This window comes from Plectropomus leopardus, chromosome 18, assembly GCF_026936395.1.
Source record: "Plectropomus leopardus strain MGB_pleo_1.0 chromosome 18, ASM2693639v1, whole genome shotgun sequence".
In the NCBI taxonomy this organism is placed as follows: Eukaryota; Metazoa; Chordata; class Actinopteri; order Perciformes; family Serranidae; genus Plectropomus; species Plectropomus leopardus.
Genome location: NC_142193.1, coordinates 1,145,809 through 1,171,568, shown reverse-complemented (window position 1 = coordinate 1,171,568; position 25,760 = coordinate 1,145,809). Strand labels below are relative to the sequence as shown.

At 39.5% G+C, this 25,760-nt stretch overlaps 1 protein-coding gene and 1 pseudogene across 1 annotated transcript; both read left to right on the top strand.

Moving 5' to 3' along the window:
- The first annotated feature begins 8,198 nt into the window (after positions 1–8,198).
- Positions 8,199–12,827, top strand: LOC148186409 (uncharacterized). Its single transcript, XM_088069031.1, has 4 exons — positions 8,199–8,711; positions 9,261–9,416; positions 10,136–10,283; positions 12,808–12,827. The coding sequence occupies exons 1-4, from the start codon at positions 8,199–8,201 to the stop codon at positions 12,825–12,827; spliced, it is 837 nt and encodes a 278-aa protein (XP_087925157.1).
- Positions 12,828–13,507: 680 nt separating this feature from the next.
- Positions 13,508–25,177, top strand: LOC148186408 (uncharacterized; annotated as a pseudogene).
- The last annotated feature ends 583 nt before the right edge of the window (positions 25,178–25,760 follow it).

The following is a 25,760-nucleotide window of genomic DNA, read 5'->3' as shown; positions in this document are numbered from 1 at the left end:
AAAAAACCTTTGCCAGTTAAATCCTCTTAGTGTAGCCTTTAGTGAAGAAGGCCCTCTTGGCACGGCATACAAGAGAAACAGTTATTTAACATTTTAACATTTCTCTATTGTTGAGCCTGTTGAGTATATACTAGATGCGAAAGAAGGAAAGACCTTTCAGTATATACCTATTTTGCAATCCTTGTCACAAGTTCTGAAAACTAGTGACATCCAGGAGAGAGTTTTGAAAAGTGTAAGTCATTGTGGTTCTTCATGTCACTACACTAGTTTTCATGATGGCTCCCACTTCAAGGAAAACACATTTCTTTGTGGAGAAGAGTTAAGGCTTTCACTTTTACTTTACTGTGATGACTTCGAAATATGCAATCCCTTAGGAACCTTTCGTAAGAAGCACAAGGTAACAGGTGTTTACTGGGTGTTTGCTGAAATTCCATCTGTATTGAGGTCTACATTATCATCTATTTACTTATCTGTTTTGTGCAAGGCTGACGACATTAAGAAATTTGGTTATTCCCAAGTGCTGGATCCACTATTAAGTGATTTGAAAATACTTGAAGAGGATGGTCTTTTTGTGCCCTGTTTAGGAAAAATAATAAAGGGCACTGTATTCTCTGCGATTGCCGATAACCTTGGTGCCCACTCAGTTGGGGGGTTTATTGAAAGTTGCTGTGGGTCACACATTTGCAGATTTTGTGTAGGAGAGAGATCCCAGTTTCAGGAATTTGAGGTCAGGACAGGAGCATTCCCAGGTAGAACAAAAGAGCATCACAAGTTGGATGTTGAAGCAGCATTTGCTAGTAACACTCATAGTCGTGGAGTTAAAAGACAGTGTACAATTGCTAAAAGATTAAATCATTTTCATGTGACAACAGGTTACCCACCTGATGTACTCCATGATTTACTGGAGGGTATTGTACCTTTAGAACTGGCATTGTGTTTAGATATTTTGATAAAGAAAAAATATTTCTCTCTTGAAGAGCTCAATAGAATAATCAAACAGTTTCCATACAAGTGGAAAGACAGGACAAATTGTCCCCAAGCTATACCACCAACCTTTGCATCTCGTAAAACCATTGGTGGTAATGCAACTGAAAATTGGTGCCTGTTGAGGCTACTTCCACCTATGATTGGCTCCAAAGTACAGGAAGAAGACCAAGCATGGCACTTGTTGATGACACTTAAAGATCTTGTTGAGCTGGTTATGTCTCCTACTCACACAGATGAAAGCACTGGTTTCCTGGATAGCCTGATTTCTGAGCACAGGCAGAGATTTACCAGTGTCCTTCCACAAGCGAACCTGATCCCAAAACACCATTTCATAGAGCACTACCCACAGCGCATTAAATCATTCGGCCCACTAATGTCCTTATGGACAATGCGGTTCGAAGCAAAGCACCGCTTCTTTAAGAAGATTGTAAGACAGACTAATTACTTTCGTAACATTTTGAAGTCTATGGCAAACAAACACCAGTCCATGATCGCATGCCATCTCCATGCTTCAGTTGTAAAAAAGCCTGCCGTGTCTGTATCAAAGATGTCAAGAGTTCCATTAGAAGTTGTAAATGAGAACGTACAGAAATTTCTATCACAGAAATATCCGCAAGAGACAGGTGTTAATCTGACCAACCAGGCAGAATTTCAGGGCACCAGTTACAGTGTTGGCATGATGTTGGTATATGGCTCCACTGCTGGGTTGCCTGACTTGCTGAAATACTACAAATCATCATTGTTCATGACACCTTAGTGGTGGTAGTGAAACTGCAAAGTGCATGGTACTCTGAGCATTTTAGATGTTTCAAGTCCACAAGAGTAATCAAAGTAATTGAGCAGTCACAACTCACTGACACGTACCCATTGGCTACATATGCAGTGGAAGGCGATCGCATGGTTTCTCTGAAACACCACATCTGCTTGTCAAACTAGGTAAAATGACCCAACTCCTTCCTACATGTTTTTCTGCTTATTGCTTCAGTTGACTGTTAGAGCTTCACTGTGCAGAAGCAGATGCACTCAAAAAAAATGATTCTTGGCCCTAATAAACATGAATCAATATTTTCAAGTAAACTGTAACTGAAATCCATAAAACTAAAAGTTTATTTAATAAGAATTAGTAAAGATTATGTAAATATGCTCTCCACAAACGGGATGTAAACAAATCGAGTAAACTTTATCTGACTGGATCACATAAGAGGACAGTAGGCGTGTGCCAGCATGTTGTCACCATGGTTCGCCCACACTGCCCGTGCAGTGCCCTCACTCTGACACTGCCATGCGGACCATGCGTTGAACGGTTGAACCTGACCAATGAGGGCAACGGGTGTGCTTAATACGGTAAGTTTAATTGTTTGAAATATATTGTGTTAATGGTAGTGATATGATATTTTTAGAATTATGTTGACATATCCAGTTTTTTTTTATTATTTCTCAAAGACAATGTGAATGAATGTTTTGGCCTTTATATTTTTGTGTGGTTAAATTGGATTAGCACATGCCTGTATGTGGCTTTTAGCATGAGCTAGCAGCACTACTACCATCCTGGTTATGAAGCAAATTGTTGGGCTACTGCCGCTCAGGCGCGTTATTTACTAAAATACTTCGGTTGTCCTTGCGTCCGAGGCCGGGTGTCGCGGTTTCCTTCAGCCGGGACATGACGGCCATATGCTAAGTGCTAGCGCTAGGCTAACAGCATGGCGTGTAGCAGCTAGCCCCTGCTGCTGGAGTTGGGCGCGAACTCCCAGGCTCTGCAGCAGACATGTCCAATTATGACCAGGCTGAAGTGTTTTTAAAAAATATTGAAACATTGAAACAGACCGCTGCTTCACCAGCTGACGGAGAGGTCTGCACCGAGCCGACCGCATTGCCGTTAATGAGAACCGAGCCGCGGCTCCAAAGGCTCAGCCAGCCGCTGTAGCATGGCTGTGTTTATTAAAACTCTGAGAAGAATATGCACCATATACAATACATAAATTATTAATTTCTTTTGGATTTATCAATTAGTGTTGAGTCTTGACCGGATATGGCTACATACTGTGGCCGAGTTGTGTTGTCCAGCTAACAAGATCCAGATAGTTATCTCCAGGGATCTGTTTGCTAAAAATAAAATAAACAGTTCTTTTTCAGTGTGTTCAAACTTCTTAAACTTTATACCACTAGTGCCATTCCCTGCATGTGCTCACACACTCACAAACACATGCACACATTTTTGAGCTGTGTATCATCCAAACTGGGTACTAACAATGTAATATTTTTCCTGTTACTTAGGGCGTGTCATCATAAGGCCAAATTGACAAAGATCAGCTCTCATTTTGGATGGGCAATTTCTCAAATTAGGTGAGTAAATGTACCGTAAATTCGGCGGCTTATAGTCAGAGCGCACCTGACTATAAGCCGCACCACCCAAATTTCATAAAATTTCAGGAAAAAATACACATAAGCCGCAGGTGGCCATGCTGAAACATGAGATCTTTATGGTACACAGAAAGATTATTTTAAATGTTTAATTAGCTTACTAAACACAGCAGTAACACAGCAGTAAAAGGAGACACCGGTAACCATACCGGCTTATTTTCCGACCAGTGCCAAACAAATCAGTCACGCAACACAGCTGGAATAAGGCAGCTCTCACCAGTAAACGTCTTCCTCTGCGCTTTACAGTATCTCAACCGGCCTGTTTTGCCCTTGCGCTGCTCGAGTGCCCTCTGGTGGCCGCTTGGCCGATTGAGGAAATTATAAAAATCCATAAATAAGCCACTTCAGTCTATAAGCCGCAGGGGTCAAAGCGCGGGAAAAAAGTAGCGGCTTATAGTGCTGAATTTATGGTAATAGCATTGTTAAGTGTTTTCTGTGAAAATGTTAGCTTATATAACAATTTCATTTTTTTCCCCCATCTTTTGTAGGTTGAAGATGTGAATGGGTGTGTGGAAATGTAAAGTTTGCGGGAAATCAGTATCAAGTAGGTATGAATTGCTTAAACATTGCAAGCTAAAAAATGGCCATCATGGAAACAGGTTCAGGCATTTCTGCCCATATTCTAATTGTCCATGCACATTCAGACTATGGAACAGTCTTTTGAATCATATATACTGTGCTCACAAAACTCAAACATCTTCAGAGCCATCTGAGTAATCTATATTTACATGTCAGTTGTGTACATGTCCTAAATTTGCAAATGAACGAGATTACTTCAGTCATGTAAATGAACATTTACGACGATGTGAAACTGTAACATGCATGTTCAAAGATTGTGCTTTTAAAACTAGCATTTACAATACATTTCATACCCATAAAAACAGGAAACATAATCCCATTTAAATGATTTTAAAGATGAGGTTGTTACTGTTGTGTCTAGGTTGCAGGAATCAGACATTTCAGTTATTGATGTTTTTTGTGCAGCAGACACACATGTAGAATCTGAAACTGGTGTAGATGCGCATGCTTCCAGTATTGAAGATCTTCCAAAAGTTATTGAGCAGAATTTCGCCTCAATTTTATTAAAGCTAGAGCATGTTTTTTTTGTACCAGCTACAGCTATTGACAAATTACTTCAGGAATTACACTGTGTTAAGCTCTGTGTCTGTTCCAATCACATTTAATAGCCTGTGTAGCATCCTTAAAAAATGTTCTGTTCAAGTTAATGAGTCATTTGTCAAGGAGCTTGCTGAAGCTGTGTGCAAGTCCTGTCCTTTGGCTAAAGCCTTTGCAAAAGATGGCCCCCTAGCTACAGCCTACAAAAGGAAGCAGTATTATAAAAAACATTTCAATGTGGTAAACCCGGTTGAGTACATCCTTGACCCTAAGACAAATAGGACATTCCAGTATATTCCTATTTTGCCTTCTCTTCAGCATCTGTTAAGTAATCATGGCATTTTAGAAAGTGTACTCCACACACACAAGACACAGGAAAGTACAGCGGGTGTAGTGCATTATAAATCAATAAGGGATGGAATTTACTTTAAAGACAAAAAAGTTTTTTTTACTGGGGAGGATTTGAAATTATCAGTGTCATTATATGTGGATGACTTTGAGGTCTGCAATCCCTTAGGCACATCCAGAAAAACTCATAAACTTTGTGGTGTGTACTGGATTTTAAACAATTTACCACCTGGATCGCATTCAGCTCTTTCTTCCATCTATTTGGCAGTATTATGTAAGAGTACTGATGTTAAGGTGTATGGCTATGAAAAAAATTTAGAGCCCCTTTTACAGGATTTGATCATTTTAGAGAAACATGGTGTTTTTATTGCAGGTCTTGGAGAGTTTGTGAAAGCCACAGTCCAGTCAGTCATTGCAGATAATTTAGGAGCCCATGGTATTGCAGGCTTCGTTGAAAGCTTCTCTGGTGTGTACTTCTGCAGGTTTTGTACTGGTGAGAGATCAGACATTCAGGATAAGGCAGTTCAGTCAGGACATTTTAACATTCGAACAAAAGATCTACACGAAACGCATGTTAAGTTTGCAAGGGAGAACTCAACCATCTGTTGTGGAGTGAAAAGAGTGTTTTTTTACAAAGAATTTATCAAGTTTTCATGTTACCCGCGGCTACCCTCCTGATATAGTCCATGACTTATTTGAGGTTGTTGTCCCAGTTGAAATTGCCGTCTGCATCAGGGAAATAATTTCCAAAAAATATCTGTCTCTTGACACTCTTAACAAATTAATCCTGAACTTTCCATATAAGTGGGGAGATAGAACTAACAAAAACCTCATATTACACCACACACTTACGCCTCTAGAGGGACCCTTGGAGGTAACGCTCATGAAAATTGGAATCTGTTGAGATTGCTCCCATTTATAATAGGAGACTTGATTCCAGAGGGAGAGCCTGCTTGGCTTGTGTTGCTTGACTTAAAAGAAATAGTTGAACTTGTTGTTGCCCCTCTTCATAATCAAGAAACCATTGCTTACCTGGACTGCAAAATCACTGAACACAGACACAGATTCTTGGAACTTTGTCCTGCACGACTCTTACCAAAGCATCACTTCCTTGAACACTACCCTCAATTGACTGAATGTTTTGGGCCTTTAGTAGGGCAGTGGACTATGAGGTTCGAGGCGAAGCATAGCTTTTTTAAGAGAGTTGCTCGTCACTTAAATTGTTTCAAAAATATTCCACTCACATTAGCAACTAAACATCAGCAAATGATTGCTTATCATATCAGTACATTACATCTTAAAACTGCATTGGAAGTTGATAATGTTTGTGTGCTTCCTGTGGATGTAATGAACAAGGAAGTAGTGGACAGCCTTAGGCAGAAAAACCCCAAGATAAATGATGTTCATCTAGCTAAAAGCGCAACTGTCAAAGGCATCTCCTATAGAGTTGGAATGCTAATTCCATATGGAGCCACTGGTGGCCTACCAGAGTTTGCGGAGATCCTTCAAATCTGCATTGTTGAAAGTAGTTTGAGCTTTGTTGTAAGGGTATTGTGTGCATGTTATCATGAGCATTTCAGAGCCTATGAGCTAACTACATCTCCTAATAGAGAGGTTGCCCTAGTTGATCTTGAAAACCTGGCCGGTGCTTATCCACTCTGTGATTACTCTGTGGGTGTGAAACGAATGGTTACTTTGAAAAGGCACATTATTGTTTAAGGTAGATCTATAATGAAACTTCTTTCTCACTGTCTCATGAAGTAGGGTTATAACACATAAAACCTTTATCAATTGTCATATGAAAAATTGATAAATTGTATTCCTTTTTAAATAATGTAAATGTTAGATGATTTTATGTGATTTAAACTAACATCTGTCTCTCTACATCTATACATCTCTCCATTTCTATCTGTATCTCTTTCTGTTTCTGTCTCCATCTCTCTATCATCTGTCTGTCTATGAGCTATGATTTTTAAGTCAGATATGAACTACTAAACATGGCCATTAGTTGAAGTTCTTTAAAGGATAATTCAGCTTTTTTGAAGTGGGTTTGTATGAGGTACAAATGGCCATTAAGTGTACTGTCCTCAGTAGAAAGGTCTCTGCTCCTCCCAACTGAGAAACACTGTCGCATCGCGCTGCACCGAGACACAGGCAATACACTGTTGTGAATGAGGGTTAATTAATCAGTGTATTTTCGCTGCCTACGAGAGGTCCTGTCTCATAACACACTATTTGTAGAGTACGATAGAAAGAAAAAAATTACAATGCATTAGTTGGTCAGAAAGAAGTTTATTTGAAACCAATCAACTCACTCAGCATTCTTCCATGCAGGCAGGCACCACAATGTGCTGTATCACTTCGCTTAGCAGCTGTTTCTATTAGCAGTGTGTGAAAGAAGTGGAGCCTGCCTATGTGGAGGAGTGAGTGAGTTGGTTAGTTCCAGATAAACTTTTTTCAACCTGCTGATACGTTGTGAATATTTTCTTTCTATCATACTCTTGAACTGGTGTATTATTTTGAGACGGGACTTCTCGTTGGCAGCAAAAATACGCTGATTAATTGTCCCTTATTCACAACAGTGCCGTTGTTTCTCAGCTGGGGAAGCAGAGACCTTTCTACTGCAGACAGTACACTTAATGGCCATTTGTACCTCATACAACCCCACTTCAAAAAAGCTGAACTATCCCTTTTAAATGAAGTTGCAGTAATTATTTTCATAACCTTTTGTGTCCTGTATTTGTTCCCTAGAATACATGAAGCGAAAGATGTCAAGTCCTGTCCTCCTGAGAGTTGTGTTTGGAGGAGATGATGCCAAAAAACGTAGTCAGGGATACCAGCGTCTGTGGATCAACTTGTCCATGAGATAAAGACTGCTTTTGGACTTGCAGCAGTTCAGACTCCAGTATAAAGATGCAGATTTTGGAAATGAATATGTCAATCTTATGTCAACCAGTGAAATGAGAGACAGGGATACTTTGAAATTGGTATTTTTTGCATGTGAAGAAACTAGCTCCAGCATCCCAGGGACTCTACCATCTTGCAGCACCAGTACCCCACTGACTTTTCCCACTACATCTCACAGCAGCAGCTCTATAACCCCCCTCAGCTCTCCATCCTTGGAAGAGGGTGGTTTTTCCTCTGATCACTCGTTTGGCAGTGCAGACACTATCATTTTAGATCCAGCTCCAGAGTCAAGAACGTCTTCATGGCCTTCAGTCTTCATTGTTCCCAACTTTTCATATTTTGCTGAAATTCAACTTCAAAGAGCAAATGCAGAATTCAGAGCAAACGGCGCTAATCTAACCCCTCCCCCAAAGCTAAGAATGGATATCCTTGAAGGCATGGCTGAACAGATCTTCAAATACACAGCATGCCCCATTGACTCCCAAATTGAGGAGGCTGCTCAGGTCTTGGTGCATGTTCATCCATGTTTGAGGCAAAGAGAAACTCGAGGTGGCCATGAAGGATGGAAACAGTATCTAAAGACAAAAGTTACTAATTTTCGCACAAAATTGTGCAAGATTGGACACCCAGAAGTCAGTGTAAACTCTCTCAAGAATAAGCGCAAAGGTCAAGAAAGAGCAGCTGCGAACATCAAAAAACCAAGAAAAGCAGAGGTCAACTTTCTCCCATCCCTCCCTTGCGGCGAAACAAGAGAGAGTCTTGAGAATGAAAGAGTAGCTCTCTTAACAGAGGTGAAAAAGAGACACAACGCGGCTGTGGTCGAGGAGAAAATGCAGAAGACCTTCTCCTACAGACGTCAAGAGATTGTCCAGGACTCACCTTTAGTCTCTGAGCTTGTGGATAGATGGCCTGCCTTGTTCACAGTGAATGAGGTAAGCATTACTGATGACATCAAAATTATGTTAAGGTAATTGAGTGGGGGAAAAGTTTATTTTATTCTATATAAACATATCTATTTATACAGTAAAAACAACGGTAAGCAGTTTTTGTCAATAGAATTTCTCAAGAGACTGTACACTGATTTTTCCAGTGGGAAGTTTTAAAATGCAGAGTGGTGGCATATCAATGTATTGACATGCCATCAGCTGCCACTATTTAGACTTTTTTTTTATAGCTGCCCAATTTTGGTATTGATGGCTTGTGCTACTGCTCTCTATAGCTTGACAATGAGCCTGATGTAAGCTGGAGCAGGTTCCTTAAGACTTTAACATACTTTAAATGTTACACGTTTGACAAAGCCTTGAAATATGGATTTATTGGATTGAGATGTGATATATCTGGATTTCAGATTGAGGACTTGGCACTGGGGCACAAAGTGTCTGTCCTTTTTTTAGCCCAGGAAATGATACCTCTTAAAGCCAGAAAGTTATTACTTCTCACTTCTCCCATTAACACCTTGTCTCATTTTTTCCTTCTTACAGATAAATGCAGAATTCATGCGAATAACAACGTTGCCACTTCAAGCCAAGTTTTTGGCAGAACTCGAAAAATACACACCTAACTTGACGAAGGTCTTCAGCAGTAGAGGAGGGGCTGCTGGAAGGAAGATCCGCCTCCTCATGGCTCCGACAGCTAAGGCAAGTGCATTTAACTGTTATATTATTTAGCCAAATAAGTTTTTTTTCCCCGTGTAAGATCTCCTTTTCCCATCTACCTTCATATGTTTAATCTTTTCCCTCCTCAATTCCACTCTGTCATTCTTAATTTTTTTTCCCTCCTTTTCCATCCTTTACAGTATATCCTTCATGGGTGAGGTGTTCGACCCCCTCCCATCTTTTGGTGTTTTCAGCTTCCATACTTGACTTTTCTTCATCTTCCTCTAACCTCCTCTCTTTTGTATTTCATATTTCTACTTCTCCCTTCCACTCTTCCCCTCATCTCTTAAAATTTCTCTTTTTCTTTACATGACCACCCCTCTTCTCAATCTTCCCTATTTCTTGAATCTTCTCTTCCTCTCCTTCATCTTCCTTACTCCTTCCACTTCCCAATGTCCATGTATGTTTACCTCTACAACCTTCCTCTCCACCTCTTGTGGGGGTTATTTGTGATAAAGATCTGATAAGTGTTGGAAAATGTCTTGAAAAATTAATAGCTTTAATATTTCATATAAATTCCTTTGCAGAGTGAGGACATTGAAGTCAAGAGGGACTCTGTACTCAGAGGTCTTTGTGCATATTTCAGTGAGGACAGCAACACTCAAGGTGTACTTGGTCAGTAATTGCATTTTACTGTGAGCTTTAAGTCTTGCAATGTTTTATCATTGCATTTCAAAATGCTCATTGTTTTTCACCATTAGAACGTCAACACCGAGGAAGCTGAGAGAGACATCGCACAGACCACCATGGGGCTTTACATGATCCAAAAAGAGGGTGCCAATGATGAGGAAAAGCCAGAAGATGTTGGACTGGTGATTGAGGGCGTGGAACTTGTATGCAGTCTGGGAAGTATTTCCTTTGGATGTGCTTTGCTTTTTGGGCTCATCTACACACTTAACCTCAGCTATCCCCACGAATTTAAATTCACATTTGAGTTCTTCCAAAAAGTGCTGATGAACTTGGATGGTAACCGACTGTCGCCAAAGGTCCAAGCACTTAAAATAAAGATGCTACAGTGAAATCACAAGTTAAGGTGCTGAACAATTGAGCCAGCCACATTTTTCATCTTTTACAGCCACTTTGACTTTGTGGAAATTGTGGATTGTTCATATAATGTGCTGTTGGATGGGATGGAGCATTTGTTGGACGAACCTACTTCTGGACCCTTTGGCCATTTCTTTCATTGACATTATTTATTATTATCATGTTCCAGTTGAAGAGAGACACCAAAACTGACTGATCAATGTTATTTGGTCATTAGTGATGGAAAGCAGCAAAAGACTTGCATTTCTCTGAAAATATTGTTAAAATGATGACATCATGTTACAGTGACATTTGACTGTGACATTTCAGCCGACGTTAGTCTGGAAGCTTTGAAGGATGTTTAAAATTGACTATTTAAAGTCATCACAGGTTATTTCATCAAAACAATTCTTATGTGTGTAACAATTGTATGTGTATCCAGCATGTGAAGATGCCTTTTCTTATTACCGATGTAAACCAAATTACATCACATTCCCAATATTGATGTGTGCAAAGCTTGTTAAATAGTTATGTGGAGCTCTCTTCTCCCTCAATCCTCCTCGTTAATTTGGAGCTGCATCCCCGGGGGTCAGGTGGACACACATACAGTGTGGATGTGTACAGTTTTGTTGGATTGCCCCTACCCCACATAAGCTCAACTGCTGTTCTGCTGTAATTTCACATTGTAACTGCAACGTGTTATCCTGTCTAAACCTCAATGTGAAAGCCAATTTGCTAAGCTTGCTTGGCCCTCTCTCATGGTAACGCCAAAAAGAGTTCTTAAATCAGGATTTAAGTCCTCATTTTTTTATTTATGTATTTATTTAGTTTACCTTGGATGATTTATTCTTTTTTTCATGATAGCTTCTTTGGTTTGACCTTTTTAAATGAGATGAGGCCAACTGCATTGAACTTTGAAATGGTGGCGTTTGAATATTCCTGATGGGATGTATTTTGTGGTTGCATCCCTGGTGTAATGCAGTGTTATGGTCAGTGGCCATTTTATTAGGTACATCTGTACACTCTAATGCAGTCCAATACATGTTGACCCAAAGAATATTTACATAATGCCTCTCATGATCAGTTTTTATGACATCAGCATAGAATTAAATGTTTAGAATAGTTTTTCCTATACTCATGAGGGAGGCAGAATATTATAAGCACTTAATATAATGTAGTCCACTACTGTAGTCCAGACTGTCCTCATTTGTCATGTTTGAATGTACAAGTCTAAGAAGGACACCCAAAACGGAAACATTTTTAATTTCACAAGCTGGAATTTATAGCAGTGCTGTTGCATTTACTTGCAATAAATTCTACAAATGTACCTGATGAAATGGCCACCGCTTTCATTGTCATGCAGTATTAACAGCCTTGAGTTTTTCTAATAGCAAAATACCAAAAATGATTGTTCTTTAAAGTTGTAAAGTGCTGAATTTTAAAGATCAGTTCATGCTATAGTGTTATACTGTGCCGGTGCACCCAGTGTCTGGATAGCGTCCTGTTAATGATCTTTCACTTATTTCTTTGTGTTGAGGCAAACACGTGTTGATTGAATTGATCAGGGCATGTGGTGCCTGTGACGTGTCTTTAAACAATGTTCAAGTGCCAACGCCACAGGTGTACAGTGACATCCATATGGTGTAGACACATTTAAAAGTTACTGTAATTTTGAAGATACTGCCAATAAATTTGTCAGATCCATGCTGTGTTGCTTTGTGATTTTAAACGCAAACATATTTGAAATACATCATTATTGTATACTTTAGCACATAGGGTTTATGTGAAAGTTCACCTTACCTATATTTGAATAAACACATAAGGTTTATGTGAAAGTTCACCTTACCTTTAACTGAATGAACATATAAAGTTTATGTGAAAGTTCACCTTACCTTTAACTGAATAAACACATGAAGTTTATGTTTATGTTTGCATTAACTTTAGTTAATGTATTCACACTGAATTTTTGTGAAAAAAACAAAACAAAACAAAAACATTAGACACAAATTAATATTATTTTCTGTTTTTGTTGACGTTGCCCCAAAGTTCTACTTAAGTTTATTATTGATGTCATAGTGCATACCAGCACCACTCTTTCTTTACAGCCTAAATGATCAACATAAGATAGAATTATCACCTTTCAGACAATGTTTGATTAAATCCAAAATCATTACATTTTTTTTTAATGGTTTCCTCTTAAAAAATATATTTATTTTATACTTTGTCTGGTTTGTGTAAGTCATGTATTAATCAGGGGAGAAAATATATTATTTGTTTTTTAGTAATGTATTTTGTTTATTATTTGTTGTTTTATCACACCATGTCTTTGTTCTTTTTTTCTCTCTTGCAGTTCTGCTTGCAAGACTGTGATCATGTCTGCCCCAATTCAACTACGTGTTGTTATTGAAGAGATACAAGTTTACAAGTTAACCCTACCAGATGGAATTCCTAGCACTATAGACAAACTTTTGGCAGCTGCGCAGAATCATTTTCAACTTGAAGGGAGTTTTACTGTAATGCACATGGACAAAGATTTCGATAATCAATTCGTCACACTAACATCAACCGATGTGGTTAATGACAAGGACACAATCAAAGTAGTTCAAACAGAACCATCTGTTATTTTGACAATGACTCCTATCAGTGAGCCTTCAGCTTCCTCCACTCTAGTGCCGCTGGATCAGCCTTCTCAAGATGAGAGTTCCTCAGCTAGCTCCTCAGACACCATCATTTTACAACCTTCAGTGGAGTATCGATCAGAGCGTTGGCCAACCAATTTTGTGATACCCATCTTTTCATATGGTGTGGAAATTATTCTTGAGGCTGGAAATCAAGCTTATGAACGTGATGGCTCACTCCTTCAGGATCCAAGTATCTACTCTGACATTCTAGAGAAACTTGCAGAAGCAATCTACCACTACCAGGCCTATCCCAGTGCTCTCCAACAACTGGAAGTTGTAGAAGCTCTACTTAACAAGCACCCATGCTTGAGGGAGCCTGGAACATCATATTCAGGGACATATGGGTGGCAGATTCGTCTCAAAATGAAGATGGCCAATTACCGAAGTAAACTGAAAAGACTCAATGTCCCTTGTCCTGGGCTTCACATCAATTCCTTGAAAAGGAAGGCCCCAGACGAGAGACATCCTGCAAAAAAATGCAAGAAACCGAAAAGAGCAGAGGTAAACTTCCTTCCTCCACATCCAAGTGGAGAAACCAATGACAGTCTGGAGAAGGACAGACAAGAGCTCCTTCATGAGTATAAGAAGAACAACAATGCTAAATTAATTAAAAAAAAATGGCCGACACATTTTCCTATCGAAGACTCGAGGTTGTGAGTGATAGTCCTGCTGCTGCTGACTTCAAAGAGAGGTGGCCTGCTTTGTTTTGTGAAGCTGAGGTAGGTAAATCTATAACGCTTAAACATTTTACTTGCTTTATTGAGCTGCAACAATAATTAATGAATGATTTTTTTTAACTAATAAATTTTCTTTTCGAACATGTAAATTTATATAAAAATATTGATGTACTTGTGAATCTTTTGTCATTCCAGATCAAGGAGGAATTCAGGAGAATAACTACCATTCCCCTGGAGCAAACCTTCATGCGCAAACTTGACGAGTACACACCAAAACCTATTACGCTGATGAAAGCCAAGGGAGGTGCCGTGGGGGTCAAGATGAGGCTGCTCCTGGACAGACTGAGTCAGGTGTGCTTGTTTTGTTTGTTCGTATGTTTTACAGGGAGATGGGCCTACTTTTTTTCTCACTCACACACACACATATACACACATACTGCACAAGTCTCACACTTGATAGATTCAGTGCCCCTGCACGCTCTGGGTCCATGCACTTGAAACACAAGAGCAAACATATGCACTTGTGTTTTCACTTGGCAGTTCATTGTGTATGTATGATGGTTATGTTCATGTTTTTAATCTGTTCACAGAAACAGAGCATTGAGATGAGACGTGAAACCGTTATCCGCAGCCTTATACTGTACCTTGGCGAGAAGGATGAGGAACTTTTTGAAGACTGCTTGGTATAGCATGATTTTAATCATTTAAAAAATAAATTTAATGAAACGGGTTAATTTAATGTTGAGAGGAAAGCAGACAAAGGAACAGACATATTCTTGTGTTCATTCTTCCCTGATAATGAAGTTACTTTTGAATGATTCATGAATTCTATTATTTGTTTCTCAATAACATTCTTTTTTGTTGTACATTGTATGCAGGAGGACAGTCGGAGTGATGTTGGTAACCACATCCTCAAAATACTCGTCGTCCATGGTGCTGATGAAGATCCAGTTGATGTCTCCATCCTTGTCGAAGGCCATGAGATTTTGCCAGGGTGCAACAGCACCGCAAGAGCTTGCTCACTGCTCATGGGACTGATTTATGCCCTTAACTTGGCATACCCTCCCACTTTGTGCTACACTTTTAAGGTCTTCCAAAAACTCTTGCTGGAGCTGGATGGATTTAAACTGTCCCCAAAAGTAAACACCTTAAAGTTGAAGTTGCTTTCCTAAATGCATGTCATGACTTTGTCATCCTAGAGGAGAAAAATGTGGCATCATGCATGGACCTTTGTTGAGGATGTATCATCATGCATGGACCAAGAAATGCCAAGAATCAGCACTGAGTTCCAGTTCATCTTGGTTTACTAGTGGGAAGTTGCCTGTCATAAATGTTTTTCATTTTGTGTCAAATAAGGTCTCTGTTAATTATAGTAAAGATTTTATTCTTCATCTATAATGGTTAGACACCTTAAGCTGTTCATTTTTAATTGATTCTGTTGATTTTATTTCATTAATATTTTAATTGCATTCTTAAAAGTGCACTAGTCTAGAGGACTGGTTTAAATGTTGAAATTGCACTGTTTCAGAGTGTAGGTTTGTAAGATTTTAATTGCATATTTGAGAAGTGACTATGTTACCAGATCTATGTTGGATGCGGTGTATAATGTGTAGTACTGTGTATTTTCTGTGTACCAGTCATACCAACCTTTAAGTAGTATGATACAAATTTGGATATTTTTCTTTTAAAAAAATTATACTTAGTCTTTCTTTAAATACAGTACGTTTTGCTGTAGATAGATCTTTAATTTACTGTTAGTAGAAATTCTAATGCAGTACAATACAATGCACTTTTACTATTAATGCAGTACTTGTACATTCTGTTTTCTCCATTTAAATAGGAGTATACATACAAGCTTAAGAGGCTGTTTCTATCCTGACCCCAGAAGTTGTTCTGAGCATGTTTGTGTGTTAAACGTTCTTGACTATCTGAGTATTATATTTCTGTAGTGAATGTTGAAAATCTGTTTCAGAGGGTTGCAATTTTTTCACTGCATATTTGAAAAGTACTATTCCAGATCTGTACTGTATGTACAAAAGTATTGGGAAACCTGCACAATCTAATGCTATTGACAGTGACAGTGTCGACAGTCAAGTCAAGTCAAGTCAGTTTTATTTATAGAGCCCATTATCACAAAACAACATGGTTTGCCTCAGAGGGCTTTACAGTGTACGACATCCCTCTGCCCTTAGACCCTCACATCACCCAAGGAAAAACTCCCCAAAAAGAACCCCTGTAACGGGGAAAAAAAAGAGGAAGAAACCTCAGGAAGAGCGGTAGAGGATAGTGAGGGATCCCTCTTCCAGGATGGACAGACGAGCAATAGATGTCGTAAATAGCAAGTGAAATACAATCATGGCAAAAAGGAAAGAGAAAGAGAGGGGGGAGAGGGGAGAGAGGAGGTAGGGAACAGAACAATAGAAACAGATGCATGTCATATTACAATAATGGTAGGTGTGAAATTAGTAATTGCTCTCTATGATGATGTTGATAGAGATGATAACAGTCTCATGCATATGTGAAAGGGAGTTGTCCAAAGGCAAGATCACGGCATCGGCGAACCAGGACCAGACCACGATCAGGGCGAGCGGGGGGCACAGAATCAGTGTTCCTAATATTTTGCCACAATAGTGTATATTGGATGTAGTGTATACTGTGTAATACTGTCTATTTGTTCAATTTATGTCAGTCATGCCAATGTTAAATTCATGGCTGCCCCATAAAAGATTGGGCAATTCAATCCACAATAGTAGTATATTTACTTTGACGGTACTTGTTTGTTGAACTGTTTAAAATGAAAAATACACACTTTAATTGCATTGTAATTTAGTTGTGTGATATATGATAAATGTATATTAAATGCATAGAGTAAATTTGTTTGGTAACATTTATCAAAAGAAAACTGGCAATGATTACCTAATTTTAGTGAGTAATGTAACGTAATGCAACCAAGTAAATTAAAATGTCAAGCACGAGAAAATAATTAAAATCTACTAAATTACTTCATAACACCAAATACTACAGACACATGAAATTTACTTAAAATTTTGAGTAAAATGATGTTCCTGTCTATGAAAAACAAGTAGACTTTACTTAATTTGTTTAAATAAATATAACTTAAAACTTGGATGTTATCAATAAATGTTACTTAATATCTTCACAACTGTTATGTTTTATGATAAGTAAATTTTACTTGATACTGGCAAGTGAATGTTACTTGATATTGCAGCATTAAATTTTACTTAAATCATTTGCGTGCAAATACTTACAATATATTTGTTAAGTAAATCTTATGAGTTATTTTTTTTCAGTGCATCATAACATTCTGGAATAGTATCATTCTACAGTTCCATCACAACATTCTGGAATGGTATCATTTCGTAGTTCCATCAAAACATTCTAGAACTGTGTCATTCCGTAGTTCCATCATACAGTTTTAGAACTGTATCATTCAAGTTACATCATAACATTCTAAAACTGTATCATTCCATATTTCCATCCTAACATTCTAGAACTGTGTCATTCCACAGTTCCACCATAGCATTCTAGAATGGCATCATTCTGCAGTTCTATCATAACATTTTAGAACTGTATCATTTCACAGTTCCATCATAAAATTCTAGAACTGTATCATTCAAAAGTTACATCTAGAACTGAATCATTTCATATTTCCATCATAACATTCTAGAACTGTATCATGTCACAGTTCCATCAAAAAATTCTAGCATGGTTTCATTCTACAGTTCCATCATAACATTCTGGAATGTTTTTTTTTTAGAACTGCATCATTCTGCAGTCACATCATGACATTCAAAAACTGTATCATTCCACAGTTCCATCACAACTTTCTAGAATGGTGTCATTTTACAGTTCCATCATAACATTCTAGAACTGTATCGTTCCACAGTTCCATCATAACATTCTAGAACTGTATCATTCCACAGTTCCATCACAAATTTCTAGAGCTGTGTCAGTCCTCACTTCCATCATAACATTCTAGAGTGGTATCATTCTACAGTTCCATCATAACATTCTGGAATAGTATCATTCTACAGTTCCATCATAACATTCTGGAATTATACCATTCCGTAGTTCCATCATACCATTCTAGAACTGTATCATTCAAGTTAAATCATAATATTCTAAAACTGTATCATTCCATATTTCCATCCTAACATTCTAGAACTTTGTCATTCCACAGTTCCACCATAGCATTCTAGAATGGCATCATTCTGCAGTTCTATCATAACATTTTAGAACTGTATCATTTCACAGTTCCATCATAAAATTCTAGAATGGTTTCATTATACAGTTCCATCATAACATTCTGGAACGTTTTTTTTTTTCCAGAGTTCAATCAAAACATTTTAGAACTGCGTTATTGTCATGGTTCCTGCATTCTCCTCCTCCCCCTCACCTTCCTCTGACCTGCTCTACCTGCAAGCCACGCCCACTGCTGCAGCCTGCTCTCCCCACAGCTGCAGCTCATCACCAATCTACCCAGTATTTAAGACACTCCAGCCTGCTCACTCATTGCCAGATCGTCCTCTGCATCATGCATGTCTTTCCAGCGCTTACTTGCCAGATCTTCCGTTGCCGACTCTGCCTGTTCCCGACCTGCTCTCCTTGCCTGACTCCCCATCAACCTACCTGCCTTCTGTCCCTGACCACGTGCTCTGTTTCGGCGTTCCGGAAAACTGACGGTTCTGCTGGTAAAGACCTCTCTGTTCGGCTTCGACGATTCTTCTGCCTAATCCCTGTTGGTGCTGTTGTCTCCGCGGACGGACTTCCCGGTGACCGAATCCCTGCCTGCCCCCGACCACTCCTCCGCTCGACCCCTGACAACGCTCCCACACGTGTTGTCGGCTCGTGGTGCTACGGGGCTTCCTCATCATCAGCCACAGTGGGTACAAGCTTCGTTTCTTCGCTTCGTGCGACACCCAGAGACATTACCAGGGCTCACAGCCCGAAGAACGAACTCACAGTCTGTAAGCTGAACTTCTATTGTGTTGGTATTAATAAAAGTTATTACCAACTGCCAGAGCGTTGTTGTGTACTGCATCTGGGTCCTAAACACACCCATTACAATTATTCTGCAGTCACATCATGACATTCAAAAACTGTATCATTTCACAGTTGCATCATAACATTCTAGAACTGTATCATTGCACAGTTCCATCACAACTGTCTAGAATGGTGTCATTTTACATTTCCACCATAACATTCTAGAATGGTATCATTCCACAGTTCCATCATAACATTCTAGAACTGTATCATTCCACGGTTCCATCATAACGTTCTAGAACTGTATCATTCCACAGTTCCATCATAACATTCTAAGAGCAGCAGCACATGTAGATGCAGCAGCCAGTAGCTCCTCAAATCTTTGCTACATTTTTGCTATAATTTTCCATTTTTGTTTTCAACACCATGAGCCCTTCTGCTGAAACACAACTTGTTCTATGATAGAGAACATCGGGAAAAGTTCTGTGAGTTCTGGATTGAATGCAGCAGACCATGAGAGGATCCCCAGTGGTGGAAAGTCAGGCCAGAGCGGAGAAACAAAACTGAAAGTGTGGGACAAAGAAAGGGAGGAGAGCTGGCATTATGGTGAGGCTAACCCGACTTGAACCGAGTGCTTCTACTCTACCAAGCCTTCTCTGGCCAATGTCCGGTCACAGGATAGTGGAGTGGATGACATGCAATTAAGGCTCCCTCAGCACCGGGAGATCAGAGACTGCTCTGTGCACATGTTCACAGAGACATTGTTAAACCCCTAACATCCCGGATCAAGCTGTTGCACTGGATGGACTGACCTTGTGGGAGCCATTTGGACACAAGACTGATGCCAATTCAAACTGGAACTGGATGGAATTTCCATAGTAGCTGCTGATTTTAATCAACTCAACCTTCAACTCCAAAGATGTAGTAGGATCAAGGACAAAGGTAATTTCGTTTTTCAAAACTGATTTTAAAAATGACCAATAAATCTACCTTCTAAATTCTGCAGTTCCATCATAAAATTTTGGAATGGTTTCATTCCACAGTTCCATCAAAATGTTCTAGAACTGCATCATTCTGCAGTGACATCATAACATTCTAGAACTGTATCATTCCACAGTTGCATCATAACATTCTAGCTACACACTGTAATAATACGCTGTATTAACACAAATGGTGTTCTATTTTTCTATGAATATGATTCCATGAGCTGCTTAATCTGCTTCATCAGTCTGTAAAATTGAGTCCGATTTTGAGGGAACATGGTGAGGTAGTTTCCAAAGCTGCTGTAAATGTTCTGGCCCGCATGTGCCTCCTTTCTCACCTCTGCCGGCCTCTGGAGGATGGCAGCATTCACAGCATCCGTCTCCTGCGCTCACTTCCTCCTTCTCTGGACTGTTGATGATCTTGAGGTGGAGGGCTCTGGGGAGGGATCAGGTGTTGGGGTAGACGGGCTGGGTGACTGTCCTGGATTGGTTTTAGGGGTCGGTGCAGGTGGAGTCATTTGGCATCTAAAACACAGTCTGATGTCAAGCCTGGCAGGCAAAGTGAATGTAGAGTGTTTATATTTAAGGCAAGAATCAAAAGGATTTGCACACTGTATGAAAAGCTCCCAGTAAATTTTCTTTGTGCGATGTTTCAAACTAACAGAGATCTTCCTCAGGCATTTTCAAATCATCAGCATATTCATCTCTCAGGTGATTGTGATCTGCTTGATTGATTGGCAATCCACTCTCAGGTAGAGACAATCAGATTGGGCCAATCAGAGCACTCCTATGTGGGGGACAAACATGTCTCCATGAAAAGAAACCATTATAATAAAAGATTATATGGAATACAACACATCAAAAGTTACAAGTATAAATCACAAACCATCCAAAGATAGTAATCATAAAAAACTAGCAATCTAGAAAAGTGCTTAGTAAATAGTAGAATATATAGTTGAAAATGTTCATACTTGATAAATGTCAAATTTAAAGTATTTGGCTCCTAATCTCAAAGCCAGTTGTTGCTGGCATCAATATTAAGCTATGAATGGCTTTGTTTGCATTTTGTTTATAATACAGTACATTAGGTTAATTGGATGCTACAAGTAGATGTTATCTTATCGTATTACAATATGGGAAATTATGGGAAATTAGTCTCAGTAGATCGATGATTGATGAAATTATTCAGCAAGCTCAGGCATCTGATGAATAGTGGAAAAAACATGCTATCAACACTGTCCTCACTCTGTTCTCCACCACTTTCCTCCGTGCATGGATATAACTGTCTCAGATTTGTTTCCATTTATTTTAGCAGGTTTCCAGGTCAACTTCTTAAATGGAACTGATTTGTCTCCAGCTATTTTGATAAATATGTTTGTGACTGTGCAACGACGATGACACATCGTAGAGATCTTGCTAATTGCGGAGTTGATCTGTTAACCTGTCTTCAAAACTTTCTGCCATTGTTGTTGCCACTTCTTATGTGCTTTTCTGACCCCTGACTTTATAGCTTCCAATCGTGTCACCATACTACACTGCCCCTATCAGTTGTATAAGTAACGGATCATGCAGATTCAATCAATTTCTGAGATGTGCACAACCAGTGCTCCAAACCGCCACAGGATACTCAAACCACCATTTGTGTTTTTGGCCATTGAGCTCTTCAGTGGCAATTGTCCACTCCCTGTTGGTATGGAAACTTACTTTTTTCTCACACAGGTGCAGAATATTTCTCCTTTCTCCTCCTCAGCTATTTTTTTATATTCTATTATTCTATTTTTTCGACTCCATGGCCCCTTCTACTGAAACGACTTTTCTTTGATAGAGAAGCACTTATCAACATCAGGAAAAGTTGTGTGGGGTTTGGACTGAATGCAGCAGACCACGACAGGATCCCCACCAGCAGCACGCGCAGAGCAGTGAGTCAGACCAAAGGGGAGAAATGAAACCGAAAGCGCCGGATGAAGACAGAGGGAGGAGAGCCGGCATCGGGGTGAGGCCAATCCGACTTGGACCGAGAGCTGTTGCTCTACCAAGCCTTCCTCTGGCTAATGTCCGGTCAGAGGAGAATAAAGTGGATGAGATACGATTGAGGTTCACTCAGCAACAGGAAATCAGCGTCCATAAGGACACAAGACTGATGGAAATTCAAAAAATGCAAGAACTGAATGATGACACTAGTAGCAACATGCTCAAGCAACTGGATGGAATTTTCATAGTAGCTGCAGATATTAATGAATTCATCCTTCAACTCCAGAGATGTAGTAGGGTCAAGGACAAATGTAATTCAGTTTTTTAAACTTTCTTTAAAAAATGACTAATAAATCTACCTTCTACCCTCTACCTTCTTCTACCTTCTCATTGCTGTTGGCTACAGTCTTTGCAGTGTCTCTGACAACGTCTTTGTTTACAGAATCCCATTAGTTGTTGAAACAAGGCATTTTACTGTGAAACATTTGCAGGTCTGTGTTGTTGACAATGCAGGAGCTGCAAGATTTCATAAATGAGTGAAATATGTGCTCATAAATATGGAAATACAGAGCTCATAGCAGCAGGCAGTTCTACAAACGTCACAGCAACAACGCTGGGGTTCGGCAAGGTTGCCACCATGCACTGCTCAGGCATGCAGGATGTTGCAGGTGGAGAAAAAGACACACACTATGTTGTCAAAGGCAAGCCGAAAACCCCTGGTTTTCCTGTCTGCACATAAACACTGAAAACTTCTGAATATCTTCATCCTGGAGGGAGTTTTTCAGAATGTCTGTTTTCAGTGACCAAAAGCTATGTTTTTAAAAATAACAATGTATTTGTGGACTAGGTATAAAACACAAGAAGCTAATCAGATACGGGCGAAACTAATCAGGACCATCAAAAAAGGAGGGAAAATACACAATGAGAGGAAGACAAACGTGACTCACGAGGATACAAACTACAAAATAAAACAGGAAATACAACACAAAACCAAGACATAACACCCAAACCATGGCACTGTCAAAGTGGTGGTATTTTAAGAGTTTGGAATGACAACAAGCTGGCAGTTGAGGTGGTTTAATCATGGATCACAAAAAACAGTAAAACATGACCACATCACCATAAATTACTTAAAAGTCTAAAATAAAACAGGTTCCAGTAAAATCCACAAGATAAGTAGAATGAAAAAGTAAGACCATTAAATTGTTTAAATAGGACAGTGCACAGACAATGAGAACAAAAAGTAGTAAGTGTCTGTCCCTGTGCTTGGGTGGAGTAACATCATACAGATGTTTATAACTCGAATAACTTACAGAGCCTCTCCTCAAAAAGTTTCACCATGTTTAAAATGTCTTCATTGTTTCCCATGGTCATGTCTTGCTTGAACTTTTGGCTGAACTGCCACCAAGATTTCCCATGGTACTGCTTTGTTTCATATGCATCCAAGCGCTTTTTAGAAACCATGTTCAAATACAGACAACATTAACTTAGAGTACGAACAGAGGGTGCTGTCCATCTCTGTATACATATCTAATGAACTGAGCCTTAACCCTAAAACACTAACGTCGGGTGATTTTCACCCACGCGATTATGGTCACGTGATTTTCACTGTGTTGCTGATGTGTGAGTTGCATGGGTCCTCGGGTAGCTTCAGTCTGCTCACTGACATCATCGAAGGTATGCGTGTTTCCCTGTTCCCATCCCTGTTCTTTTCTACAGGCACTTGTTTGGGTGATTTTCAACCAACGTTAGTGATTGAGAGTAAAATATTTTTTGGGTGGATTTCCCTACGTAAGTGTTTGTGTATTAAATCAGGTGATGTCATTACTTTTCATGGGTAACAACATTCAGGCCTGCCATATTTATTGCCCCATATCATGCACAGCTATCATCCTGTCACAGGCTTGGTGACTCTGGCATGCCAACAGGTGAGTAAAACATAGCTAAGGTTCATTTATGTTGGCAATTGTTATACACAAGGAGAATGCCATGAAGAGAGGTGACAACCAAATGAAGAGGAAGCAGTATACAGTATGCAGGCTTTGGCACTGGCACTCATCAAGCCATGGGCAGAGTAGAGGCTCCCCTCTTCAAATCTGTCACGTCAGCTCAGAATCCTTATCTGTAGCATGTGTGACATCCCTACCCCTGGCACTCCTACAGGCGAGGCAGGACCGGTGTGTCCTCACCACTCTGTGGCGGTTCTGGGGAGGGGCCAACAGGCGCCAGTGCCCCTGTAGCACTGATTCTGGACCCCCCTGTGGCCCCCCCTCCGAACGTAGATTATACAGTAGCGCTGAGTCGCCGACGCCGAAGGTGGAACTAAAGTGCGTGGCTTAACATTCTAGTCTGACCCTTTAGTGCGCTGCACTACTGAAAACAGACGAGCGCGAACACGTAAAACAACCCGTAGAGAAGCTGTCCGAAGATTACCACGACAACGAACGCTATTATATTGTCAAGGTAAGACTTCTGGTAAAGAGATGTTGTTTGCTAACCTTATGAATTATAATAGCAGCGTGCCAGAACACCAGGTGCTAATGCCAGCTTAAGTTGATTGTATGGTTCTAGCTAACGTTAGTTACCCTTAACGTACGTTACCACAACACAAAACCAAGCAAGCCTGCAACAGTGGGGTTGCTGAAGTGTAATTCCTCTTCATTGCTTTTTGTCTGTAGTTAAAAGTGAAGAGAAAAAAGGACATTACGTCCTATTTCTACATGAAAAAGACACAAAATGATGCAGACATTGAGACAGAGCCAGATGATGGTGGTGAGAGAGCTGAAGAGGAGTTGAGAGCGACAGAGAGGGAGAGTCAGAGGACATGGGAGACACTGATTTTCAGAGAGAGGGCACAGAGCAGCAAAGAGAGACAGATGAAGATCCTGAGAGTGAGGAAGCTGAGACTGAGATGCAAGCGGAGGGTGAGACACAGACAGAGAATATATGTGCATCTACAAGCACTGGACCATCAGGTATGTGATGCTGAAAAGAACACTATCCTGTTTTGTGTGTGTAACTTTTTTTATAACCCTTTTTATTTTAATGTTTATTTAACAGGAACAATAAATAAGACATTGCTTTTTAAAATTGGGAAAATTATATGCATGTAAAACATCTAGCTTCAGTGTATTTGCAATTTTAGTCCCTGGTCAGGCTTTAGAATATATTAATTTATATTTACTGAATGCAATAAACATTTAATTAATTAATTAATACAATTAATAAATAGCATTAATAAATAAATACAGTTTAGACAATTGTGTGTGTCTGAGTGCCTAAGCAGTAAGTGTAGCAGTTTAGTCTATATGTTGTGTTCATGCAGAACTTATGTTTACATATATTCGGTTTATCTTTCTCCACAGACATCAGCAAATGTAAAGAAGAAAAGGCAAAAGCACTGAATCTTGACTCATTTGTTGATCGGTTTGCCAGAAATCACCAAAACCGCAGAATACAGTTGCTGTAATAGTAGGGCAGCTTAAGACTGTCCCACAAGACCTGCACCTATATGAATCTCTTAGCAGCACTTAATTCAGTACTACTGTGACTATTATACTGTTTTTCATTGTCACTGTAACGTTATGACTGCAATGGTCTAACAAGTTTTATGAAAATAAAAAGTCAAATAAGATTTCGAATCTTTGTCTTTTTTGCCGCGGGTTTAATGTGCCCCTCTATCAAAACCCCTGGCCCCAGCCAGGCCCCCTCAGTGAAATTGGTCTAGAACCGCCACTGTCACCACTACTACCCTGCCTGTACTGACTGTATGTAAGGCATGCAGTGTGGTTAGAGTGGTCCTGGAATTTGCATGTAATCTTTATTTAGTGTAATAGTTATGAATAAATGTCACTTAGTGGTATTTTCCAGGGGATTTTATATAATCAAAACATTTTTCTACAATTCTACAATTTCATTTAGCAGACGCTTTTATCCAAAGCGACATACAACACAAGCAAGAATTTAGACTTAAGGAAAAAACCCTTA